The 12328-nt window shown below is 39.0% G+C and overlaps 1 protein-coding gene across 22 annotated transcripts in view; it reads right to left on the bottom strand.

Moving 5' to 3' along the window:
* NEK10 (NIMA related kinase 10) overlaps positions 1 to 12328 on the bottom strand; it is a 224029-nt gene that overhangs the window by 143975 nt on the left and 67726 nt on the right. For all 22 annotated transcript variants that reach the window (XR_009261689.1, XR_009261690.1, XR_009261688.1 and 19 more), the window contains 3 exons: positions 11362 to 11407; positions 8471 to 8592; positions 8231 to 8333 (listed from right to left, as the gene is read on the bottom strand). Coding sequence is in view for 19 of the 22 variants with exons in the window: in XM_058729687.1 (XP_058585670.1) it covers positions 8231 to 8333; positions 8471 to 8592; positions 11362 to 11407 (271 nt within the window). In the remaining 3 variants the exon portion in view is untranslated. The remainder of the gene's footprint in view (positions 1 to 8230; positions 8334 to 8470; positions 8593 to 11361; positions 11408 to 12328) is intronic.

Below are 12328 nucleotides of genomic sequence, written 5' to 3'. Positions count from 1 at the left end.
AGCTCTTCTAAAATCATTTTTCAATGTGGGGCTTGTTCTGGTTATGATTACTTGGAATAATGAATGAAACTTTAAACACACAGTTCTAATATTAAATAGGAATCCTAGGGGTCAGATTCTGATAAAAACAGGAAGTCAGGCCTTTGCTCACATGCTCTCTCTCTCTCTCCCTCTCCCTCTCCCTCTCTCTCACACACACACACACACACACACACACACACACACACACACACACAGAGTTTATGACAGGACTGTAGAGTCCAAAAGTCTCCAATGGTTTCAGTGCCCTTACGAGGCTGGGCAGACTGAGCAGATGTGTAGTACCATGTACTGTTGAACTAGTCTCTGTAAAAATAGGCACTCCCACCTACTCACCATGCTGCTTCAGAGAACACGCTTTGGGAAAACTCACAGAATGAAAATAACATGTCCAGAACACATCAGATTCTACCCTATACATTAAAGTTTCTTGGAGAACTAAATCATAACCCAATATGCCCATATGAAAACATACATTAAAATAAACTTCACTATCCTTGGTCTCTGATGTTTTCATGGGCCTTACAAACCCAACAATGGGAAGATTTTAGTTCCATTTTTTCCCTAAGATGGTAAGATTCGATGCCTCCTTATCCCCTCATGCAGTTGATTACGACGAGTTCATCTCACCAGAAGAGCGTAACAATCATCTGGTCGGGACCAGGACTTTCAGGACACCCTGCGCGAACTTTCTGGGGACTGCCATCCCATCTTTTCCTCAAAGCCACCTGCTGTTCAGATCTCAGGATTACAGAATGACCCACTGGTGGTACGAGAATCTTAAAATTTTTTTTTAGAAATGATACTGGACTGAATTTGCTTCACTATTTCCTTATTTCACATGACCTAGCAGCAATATAAGGAACCCGGTGGGCTCGACAGAAAATATTCTTGCTTTCTCAGTGACATGAAGGCAATTTGCTGGCTAAGAGAAAGCCCAGAAATCGTGTAGCCACCTTACTACACAGGTGCTACGTGGGTATGCAACACAAGTGACTCAGCATTCTGTAGTCGTGTAAGAACACTCAAAGCTCTGTGCCGGCTTAAACTCAAATAGATACCGGTTAATGAGAAGTACTGTATCTGGTTAATGAGAAGTACACTACACAACAGGTTCAAAGCAAGACAGGTCAAGAGATCTACAAAAGCCACAAACTGTCTTTTATGTGCCTATTTCATGAGAAGATTTTAGAAGTATAGGAGATAATAAGCATATGAGGGCTTTGATTTCCCTATCAGCAGTGCAATGCTAATTCATTTTTTCCTATAATGACATAGATTTCTCAGCAGCAGTTGAGCCAACGAATAACAATTAAAATCCTCTAATCCCCTAGAAAACAATCAAAATGCCAAGATCCTAGCAATACAAGACACATCTAATTTGATTTCCCAAACTTTGCTGGAATTCAAGAAAGTAAAGACTTTCCTTTCATGCTTTGCTGAGATGCTAGTGCGAGCTGCTTGTCCCTTTCCCCATTTTATACCTGATTTTCACCTTAATCCTCAGTCCCTCTTATATTGAACACTCTTCCCACAAAATCTCAGCTGTCAGATAAAGATCTCAAACCCAGGTATCTTCCCTAATCTTACTTTTTATTTGTAACTGACTTGTAAATATTTCTACATGGGGCTGTTTTAGTCTGTTTGCTCATTCATTCATTCATGTATCCATTCATTCAAAAAATATTATAGGGGCGCCTGGGTGGCTCAGTCGGTTAAGCGGCCGACTTTGGCTCAGGTCACAATCTCTCGGTCTGTGAGTTCGAGCCCCGCGTCGGGCTCTGTCCTGACAGCTCAGAGCCTGGAGCCTGTTTCAGATTCTGTGTCTCCCTCTCTCTGACCCTCCCCTGTTCACGCTCCATCTCTCCCTGTCTCAAAAATAAATAAAACGTTTAAAAAAAAATTAAAAAAAATATTATAAAGTGCCTTCTGAGAAACAAAGTCAGGAAAACCAGTTTCCCTTACCTCAAGGCGGGAATGGCAATCAACCACTGCCCTATGTGCTGTGAGAAAGGCAAGCCTGGTATACTATTCTAAGGTGCCCAGAAACAGAATGTATCAGATGGGGACATCAAAGACTCCACCTGAGGAATGGTATTTGAATTGAGTAGCAGAGGGAACTCTCCACAGGCAGAGTCGTCACATTTTCCCCTGTGCCTGATAGTTGTGATAGACCAAAGAACTGTATATATATTAGTATATATACAATTCTGTAGTAAACAATTATAAAATAATTATATAGTAAACAATATATTATATATTTCTATATACAATTATATGTAATTGTAGACTATATATTTTTTTTCCAATTCTCTTGGAAGGAGGAATACACCTTCACCCTTTTAAACTTGACTTGCTTTGACCAATGAAATCAAGGCAGAAATTTTAAGAACTGAAGTACGGTTGCTATGCCTTCTCTTCCCCACCTCTGCAACGTGGAGAGAGGTATAGAGGAGCTTTTCGCCAGCCTGGGTCTCTGAGCACAGCTCCCTTAGTGACCTACGGTGTATACACAGTATGTGCTAAGACAGAAACCTTGCTGTTTTAAGCTAGCCAGTGTGGACAAACGTTTTCTTCCTTCCTCCCTTCCTCCCTTCCTCCCTTCCTCCCTTCCTTTTGTTGTTTCTTTTCTTTTTTCTTTTTGGTAGCTATATTGGATGATAGCTATTAATTTATATATTTTATAAGGTTATTAATTTATTTGTTTTAAGTAATCCCCCCAGCCAACGTGGGACTCACACTCACGACCCTGAGATCAAGAGGGGTATGCTTTTCCAACTGAGCCAGCCAGGCGCCCCAAGGACAAACTTTTCCTGTAAAGGACCAGATAACACATACTTAAGGCTTTGAGAGCCACACATGGTCTTGGTCACAAATTCTTTGGTTTTTCAACAGCCATCTAAAAATATAATATAAAATATATAAAAACCATCATTAGCTCACAGGACATACAAAACCAGGCCACAGGTGGATGTGTCACACAGCCAGTGGCTTGCCATTGTTTTAAGCTGCTGAGACTTGCAGGTCAGCTTGTTACTGCAGCATAATATGACCTACCCCAACCAATATACTACTAGTTTGCATAGACAGCTTTCCGGTCTTTATCACCCTGTAATGCAACTATGAGCTCCACGAAGATAGTAACCACATCTGCCATGCTTCTCTTGTTCACAGCCAGATGTGGCAGCTCAGGAGTTAATTGCTGAATGAAGAACTCAACGTCTCTCCCATAAGACTGTGAGTTCAAGGAACAGAGGACACGGCTTTCATCTAACATCCACCCCGACATGCCTGGCATATGATGGCATTTGATAAGCGCTCGAGTCGTTGATAAATGTTCCACTGAATCAAGTGTTTTTTTGTTGTTAGTACAGTAGCGACAACCAAATATCATTTGGGAAACGTGCACAGCCCTTTTGGTTGCGGGATGAACATGTGACCTCTTGAGTCGTGCACTAAAGCCCATGTATAAAATCTACTAGCATAGTTGACTGAGTTTTATTTCTTTCTTTTTTCTTTCCTTTTTTTTTTTTTTAAATTTGGAATCAGGGAAGAAAATGGGAGCATGAGGGGCTTACACTAAAATGTGAGTATTTGAAAAGGTCAAGAAATGTGAAAAGGTGGGTCTACAAGCCAGTTCACTCCCAGAAGACCCCTCCTTCTGAGCCATTCTATGATGGTACAGTATGCGTTTTACTTGACAAGTGGCAGCACTTAGGGCCGACCTTGACTATGCTTTGCCCCGCGTGCCACTGAGGCAGGTCTGTTCCCTCATATGGCATCCAAAGGTTGCAAATAAATGCAGAGGCAAGAACTGGGCATGTTTCACAGGACAAGTCATTAAAATATACAGTCTTTTAAATGGAAATATATTTAGACATTAAAATTAGACAACATTTGTAAAACCACACATAGCTAAATATTAGTATAATAAGAGAAAGTTAATACTTTCTTCTCTGCTGCCTTATGAAGGCAAATTCCCAGCTAGTGTGCTTACTACAAATAATTGCACACCAACCTCAATCTTAAAACAGCTAATTCATCTACATTAAGAAAAAGAGAGAGGAGGGGCGCCTGGGTGGCTCAGTCGGTTAAGCGGCCAACTTCGGCTCAGGTCACGATATCGCGGTCCGTGAGTTCGAGCCCCGCGTCGGGCTCTGTGCTGACAGCTCAGAGCCTGGAGCCTGTTTCCGATTCTGTGTCTCCCTCTCTCTCTGCCCCTCCCCTGTTCATGCTCTGTCTCTCTCTGTCTCAAAAATAAACATTAAAAAAAAAAATTAAAAAAAAAAAAAAAAAAAGAAAAAGAGAGAGGTTCCTGGGTGGTTCAGTCGGTTAAGCGTCCAACTTTGGCCCAGGTCATGATCTCGAGCCCCGCGTCAGGATCTGTACTGATAGCTCAGAGCCTGGAGCCTATTCAGATTCTGTGTCTCCCTCTGTCTCAGTCCCTCCCCCACTCACCCCTGTCTATGTCTCTCTCTCTTTCCCTCTCAAAGACTAAACATTAAAAATTTTTTTTAAAAAGAATTTTTTTAAAAAATTCTTTAAAAATTTTTTAAAAAAGAAAAAGAGAGTAATTTTATCTTTTCTAAAGATTTTCTTCTGCTTATATTTTCAATATATTTTGTCTCATGCATCTTAAACATCTCTTGCCAATTCTGTGTTTTCCTGGGAGTAAATAAGCCTTCTAGCACAAGAAAAGAGAAACGTAAAATATTCCAAGGCTGCCCCTTTGTGGTGACATACTTTCACACATACCACAGCCTATTTTTATAGGCTTTATGAATTGCAGCTTTATTTCAACCTCCCAAAATATGGGCATCTTCTACATTTGGTTTCAAATTAATGCTATACATTTTTTTTTTTTAATCTTTATCTTTGAGAAAGAGAGAGAGAGGAGAGACAGAGTGTGAGTCGGGGAGGGGCAGAGAGAGAGAGGGAGACACAGAATCTGAAGCAGGCTCCAGGCTCTGGGCTGAGCTGTCAGCACAGAGCCCAATGCGGGGTTTGAACTCACAGAGTGTGAGATCATCATGACCTGAGCTGAAGTCAGCCGCTTAACCGACAGAGCCACTCAGGCACTCAGTCTGGTGGTATTGTAAGTAAGTAAATAAGTAATGCCTTCAAATTTGGAAGGAAAATGACTTCCATCTGAGAATACTACACCCACCAAACTACCAAGAGTACAAGGGTCCCATAAAAATATTTGTGAATGCAAGCATCCAAAAATTATAAAATCCCAAACATTCTTTTTTTTTAGGAAAGTACTGGAAGATACACTTCAGCAGAACAGGAGTGATGAATCTCTAAATTCTACACCTGAAACTAATATTACACTGTATGTTAGCTAACTGGAATTTAAATAAAAATTTGAAAAAGAAAAAAATAAATAAATACAGAGCGAGGGAAAAACACAGGGTATAAGAGAGACTCCAATTAGAAAAGGAACAAATGTAAGTTTCAGGACAATGGCCATGCAGCAGACCTAAATTCAAATCCAAGCTACATTTGCACCCAATCTATAGGAATTGGGTGTCCAAGAAAACAGAGTTAAAAGTAACTGCCCTGTGTGACCACATGAAAATAGTACAGAGAGGGCTTTTATAATCCTTTTAGAAGACGTGGGAAGAAGAAATAATAGGTATGTAGAAGAAGAAAACAAACAAAAAAGAAGACGATTATTAACTCCAAGAAAAACAAAAAAGGTCTATGAGAAAGGAAAGGTGATCAACACTGAACAATAACTATACAGTAATAATAATGTCAACACTGAATATTGACTTAATGCCAAATTGTGCAATAACTGTATTGGAAGGATAGATCAGGAAAAAAAGGAAATAAGAAAACTAAATCCTCAACTATCACAATAGAAAATCAAATGTCAGAAGAAGCTAAAGAGAATTAAAAGTGATCATTTTAGGAAAGCAGAACTGGGGATTGCAAAAAAGGTGTTTCTTTAGAGAATTTTTAGCACTTCTATTTTTATTTTTTAGCACTATTTTATTTTGTCAAGTATTTTGATGTGCAGGACTGATTACAGAAAATAAATATAAAAATTAATAAGTTAAGTTTAGATAGAAAATCAAGCTACAATAAAAGAGTAACCTCGGGGCACCTGGGTGGCTCAGTCAGTTAAGCATCCGACTTCGGCTCAGGTCATGATTTCATGGTTTGTGAGTTCGAGCCCCGCGTCGGGCCCTGTGCTGGCAGCACAGAGCCTGGAGCCTGCTTGGGATTCTGTGTCTCCCTCTCTGTCTGCTCCTCCCCTGCTCATGCTCTGTCTCTCTCTCTCAAATATAAATAAAAATGTTTAAAATGAAAAAAAAATAAAAACAGTAACCTCAACATCTTTTTTTTTTTTTTAATTTTTTTTTTCAACGTTTTTTATTTATTTTTGGGACAGAGAGAGCAGAGCATGAACGGGGGAGGGGCAGAGAGAGAGGGAGACACAGAATCGGAAACAGGCTCCAGGCTCCAAGCCATTAGCCCAGAGCCTGACGCGGGCTCGAACTCACGGACCGCGAGATCGTGACCTGGCTGAAGTAGGACGCCTAACCGACTGCGCCACCCAGGCGCCCCAACCTCAACATCTTTAAATGTAACCAAAGGAAATAACTGCAGCTGATCTTAGTAAGAAAATAAAGTGCAGCATTAGCCAACACTCAGAAACATGGCCTCAACAGCCACCAGAGACACCATATACCAACACGGAACAAATCTGTTCAATCCTATTTAATAACATATAGATACAATAAATTTGATTTTTAATAATTCTCCTTAACTTATAAATTAAAATACCTATATATTTATAAATAGGAAAAATTATTAAAGAAACACAAGTTAAATTTAGAAATAGAAAAAAAAAGTAAAAGCTCGTAAGTTTTTAAGATAAGTAAATATTTTATATTAGGTTGAAATTATAATTAATTTCAAATGATTAAGCAAATGTGTGTCCAAGATGAAGATTCACAATTCTTTGGTCTCATTTTATATTTCACAAAGTACTGGCTTGGAAATATTCCCAAGTAACTTTGCATTGGAAGTTATCTATAGAGTTTCTGTTTGGGGCTGCTTTTTATATTTTAAACTAAGATATGATGCTCTACTATAAAAATCTGGACAATAGATCTAAGTGTTGTTACTGAAGACACATGGTTATGGTAAAAGTGTACATTTGGAATTGCCCTTATGAGGAATTAGATTCTTCTAAAACTAAGAGAATCAGCTTTAAAATGCTATAATGTATCTCTCACATCAATAACATTCAGGGCAGTGATCTCCAGAGCTGAGTGCCTAAGGCAACCCATTGGAGGCCCCCCCCAAAATATTGAAATCTGTGATTTTTTAGTGCACCCCTTTATATTTTATTTGTAGACTTATATACATTATGTCAAATAATTGTACAGTGCTATGTGTATAGAATTTATAAGTGAGCATATTATACTTTGGCAGTGTATTACAAAAAAATGTTTTACCGATGGAATGTCATGAGCAAAAAGTATTCACAGACCACTGATTTAGATATGTGTAGCCCTACTTAGAGTTGGTGAACGATTCATAGTCTATGAGAGGAACACAACTATTCATGAGTGAAAAGCAGGAGAAAGCTGATGTATCAGTCAGGCTGAAAAGTGACTTTTAAGCTACGATTGAGAATTATACAGTTGTGGAGATAATTATATAATTGTATCTAACATTAGACCTACCTGCTTCAGTTGAAACTATTTTGATAAAAACTGATGCTGAAATATACAAATGTCTAGAATTTTCACAGCCTTTGATATGTACACTTGTCACCCATTTAGCACAGTCTCCGTTAAGAGTTCAAAACAATGCACTCACATGAGGTAGAGAAAAAAACCTAGAAACCACGGAATTGGGAAGTAAATCCTGAAGCATCCTACCAGTACTTTATTCTCTCACATGGGAAAAATGCAACTCAATCAAGAACTACACCGGTGACGTCCAGTTGAGTTGCCCCTCGTCACATAGGAATGTTTACCTCAATGAAAACTTAATAGAATTTAAGATTCACATCTTCAGTCACACGAGCCACATTTCAAATGCCCCAAAGCCCCACACTGCACAGTGCAGATACAGAACATTCCCTTAAGTCCAGAAACTTCTATCGAACAACTCTGTTCTTGAATCAGATTCAGGAGTTCTTAAAAACTTTGAAGATTCTTATACTTACTCACTGTTACTTTGTCCTTATCCCCCAACATAATGTTGTTTGGCGTTAGATCTCTGTGGACAATCCTCTTTTCCTTGTGTAAGTACCGAAGAGCTAAGCACAGCTTGAAGCAGCAAATAAAAAACAAAGTTTATTTCCCCAAATACGCATGTAACCGCTGATGATTACCACACACATCTCTAAGAAATCAGCTCAGAAATTCGCTGTTGTTTTAAAAAATTAATGAAAATGAAAGTGTACCTGTATAAATATTTTCCATAGTCTTTCTTCAATAAAATGATGCTGTTTTTCCTTCAAAGAACTGAAATGCTCTCCAAGAGGGGCCCCTTCTATCAGCTCCATAACTATATACAACCTATCATCTATGAGAAAACAAGGGAAATACGACAGAAATTTAAATTCAATATATTTAGAAAAATGCATATGAATTAGAATCTGAGCTTCCCAGTGTGTATGCAGGGCACGGCACTGAAGGAATTAGAGAGGGGCTAAGATCCACTCAGCCCTGGGGGCGATGGGGGTGAGGGGCTCTTCAGGCAGCTAGAGCCCAGCGACAGTCTCTTCCGGCTACAGGCTACCTCCCAGCATAAGTTTACGCTGGCAAAAATGATCATTTTCGACACACACCAAGATGTGGAATGACTGGGAGGTGCTAAAGAGAACGAGTAAATGATGCCAAGCCCAGGAGCCTTTCCTGAAGAACGTTCCTCTCAGTAGTTTAAAATTTTACCCTTAAATCATGTCAGACATTCAGAAAACTGTATTTTTGAAGCGGACTGTTGCCTAGCCTCACTGATGTACCTGACAGAATTTCGCACTGGAATCGTGCCACGGTCTTGCAATGACACAGCTGAAAACACAACCCATGATGGAAATTTCTGTGATGCCCCCTCTAGAGCAGAGAGAGAGCTGGACTGCCAGGGGTTTTATCTTAGGGCGACTGGGAACCTCATAACGGTGCTCATCTCTTTACCTTGGGTGCCAAGAAACAAAGTAAATTCTCCTTTCTCCTCCAAAACCGATATGAAACTATTAACAATGTAGTGATATGCATAATCTGTGATGTTTTGGATACATATAAAATATGTATGTGCACAATATTTACAGAAATGAAATCGCACGATACATGTGCCACCACTTAATACTTTTTCATCCAACAGCCCGACGTATCTGTGCACACAGATCCGTGCCTTCTTTCTGCTGCCTTCATAGTATTCCACAACACAGAGGGATCATCCTTTACTCTCCTAGAGGTAGGCATGTGTATTGTTTTCCATTCTTCATTATCCCAAGAAGCACTCAGTGTATGTACTCATCTTACCCCTAGCATAACTTTTCCTCTCTTCTATTAATTGACTTTCTTTTTTTATTGAAGTATAATTAACGTACAAGGTTGTATTAGTTCTGAGTGTGCCGTGTCTATACATTACTTGGCGTACTCTGAATTCCCTTCATCCGTCTCACCCATTCCCCATCCCTTAGCTTCATTTTTAATTTGCTACCTTTTAGTTCCTTTTCTCACAATTCCCTGATCTCTTTTATCATATTTTAGGTATTTTTAAGCCACTTCCAATTATTTTCAGAAGATGTCAGGTTGTAAAAGTTGTATTTTTTTCCTAATTTAAGATAAGTTGTGTCACTTCAGTAGTTCAAGTCAGAAGCCAATCTTGACCTCTAATGGGATGTGCGCTAAATTGTAAGAAATGACTCTAATATCAAGAATTCTATTATCGGGGGCCAGGATTTACTGGACAGTTTCAGCACTGCGTTCCTTTGACTCATCCAGGGGGAGGGAGTTGGACAAAATCATAAAATTCCACAGTACACGATAGGTTTGCATAATAATAGCACTTACAAAGAGGCAATGAGGAAGTCCCAACCATTGCTTTGTACATCCTTCCTCCAAATGATTTACTTTTAAACCTCATATGCGATGCACACCATCAAGGTTTATCAGTACTTTCATTGTTTCAGTCAAAGGTCCTGCATTGTTTTAAACCTGTGACTGAATTTGGCTTTACCTCAACCTTTCGCACCGATGACCTGCCTGCAGAATCAGTCAGGGATCCATTGCCACCTTGTGGTCATTATCGGAACTTCAAGTAAAAGAAATCTCAAAGACGTAGCCCCTCTGAATTTATTTGGGAGGGGGTGAAAAATGTCATCTAAGGCAACCAAACAATTTTTCATCTTGTCTTGAATAAGCCATGATTCTTAAGTTCTCTCATTGTTCTTAAGCTTCTCTCATTTTTTTTAACGTTTATTTATTTTTGAGCGAGACAGAGACAGAAACAGAGACAGAGAATCCCAAGCAAGCTCCGCACTGTCAGCACAGAGATGGATGTGGGGCTGGAACCCATGAACTGTGAGGTGGTGACCCGAGGCCGAGATCTTGAACTAGGCCAAAATCAAGGGTGGGACACTTAACCGACTGAGTCACCCAGGGCACCCCCTACTTTGCTTCTCGCCTGATCCTACTAAGGTTTTGTGTGTGTGAGAGAGAAAATAGCCCAAATAACTGTTTGCTTTGTTCATGTGGTGTCTTTCAGACAGGAGTCTAAGTCCTTTATAGCTGTATCTTTAGGTCATTGATTATACCACTGTTTCACTGATGAAGAAAGAGATGCACAAGGTCTTCCACAAAGTGAGAAAATAGTTTAAAAAAAAGAAAAGAATTGATTAAGCTTATTTTGTGACATTCTAGGGGAAAAATATATAATACAGATACTTTTCCTTAATTAGAAATATGATGAAGGGCTCCTGGGGGGCTCAGTCAGTTAAGTGTCTGACTGCAGCTCAGGTCATGATCTTGTGGTTTGTGAGTTTGAGTCCCACATCGGGCTCTGTGCTGACAGCTGGGAGCCTGGAGCCTGCTTTGGATTCTGTGTCTCCTTCTCTCTCTGCACCTCCCCCACTCAAGCTCTGTCTCTCTCTCTCTGTCTCTCAAAATAATAAACATAAAATATACATATATATATATATGTATACATACATACATATATATATACATATACATATATGCATATATATATATACACATACATATACATATACATATACATATACATATACATATACATACACACACACACACACACCCCTACACATGTATCATGAAAACTCATACTTACTTTCCAGAAATGTTTTGTAATAGCGTACAACATTGGGATGATAGAGCTAGAAGAAAATAAATAACAAACATAACATTACTTCAATATATAAACTTGTTTTCACAATTTAGTTGGGCTTCATATTTGAAAACAACAAGAAAATTACTGTATTTATATTTATCTATAAAATTAAGCATTTTAAGATATCATCTAACTGAGATTTGAGATTTTTTGGATTCTTTTTATTTGCTACCTACAAAACTAATCTGAAAATAGCAATCTCCCATTAGAGCCTTTTATCAAATAAAAATAAAAACTGATGGTGTTTTATCACCTAATTTAACATTTTAGGTAAATTTTAGAACTCAAAGTAACGTGAAGAATTCATTTAGCTCTCCCCATTCAAACACCACGCACACACTGCATTGAGAAGAAACAGAAATGAAGGAATTTGTGTTGAATATGTATCCCATTGTTCCTTACCACTCCTTACCACTTAAATATTTATATATACTGTTTGTTTCTATTTACATTTTGTGTCTTTCTATGCTCTCCAAACTGGTTAGTATGAAACTGAAATAATCTAAGACTTACTAACTCCATTTAAATTATAATAGTTGGCAAGGACTCCCTTCTTGGCCAAACTTTAGTCAGGTTTCTCTAAGCCCTCTTCTTGACTAGGCCTCATTCTTGCCCTGCTTTGTTTCATCAAGAATCCTGCCAAGTCAGGTTAGCAAGAATCTCCCCACTCCTGATACCCAATCAAGTTCCTCATCACCCCATCTTTGATAGCTTAGGAAGTTCTTTGGGGTAATTTTCCATCTATTCACCCCCCTCACCTGGCCTGTTGGTTGTAAATACTAGCTATTGCTGTTGTATTTGGAGTTGAGCTCAATCTCTCTCCCCTGTTGCCATAGTTTGACTTCTATCTCAATAGTCTCGAGTGAAGTCTTCCTTGCCACTTTCAAGAAGCTTTCAGTGCAATTTC

Source organism: Neofelis nebulosa, chromosome 5 (assembly GCF_028018385.1).
Source record: "Neofelis nebulosa isolate mNeoNeb1 chromosome 5, mNeoNeb1.pri, whole genome shotgun sequence".
Classification (NCBI taxonomy): Eukaryota; Metazoa; Chordata; class Mammalia; order Carnivora; family Felidae; genus Neofelis; species Neofelis nebulosa.
This window is presented reverse-complemented; position numbering and strand designations above follow the sequence as displayed.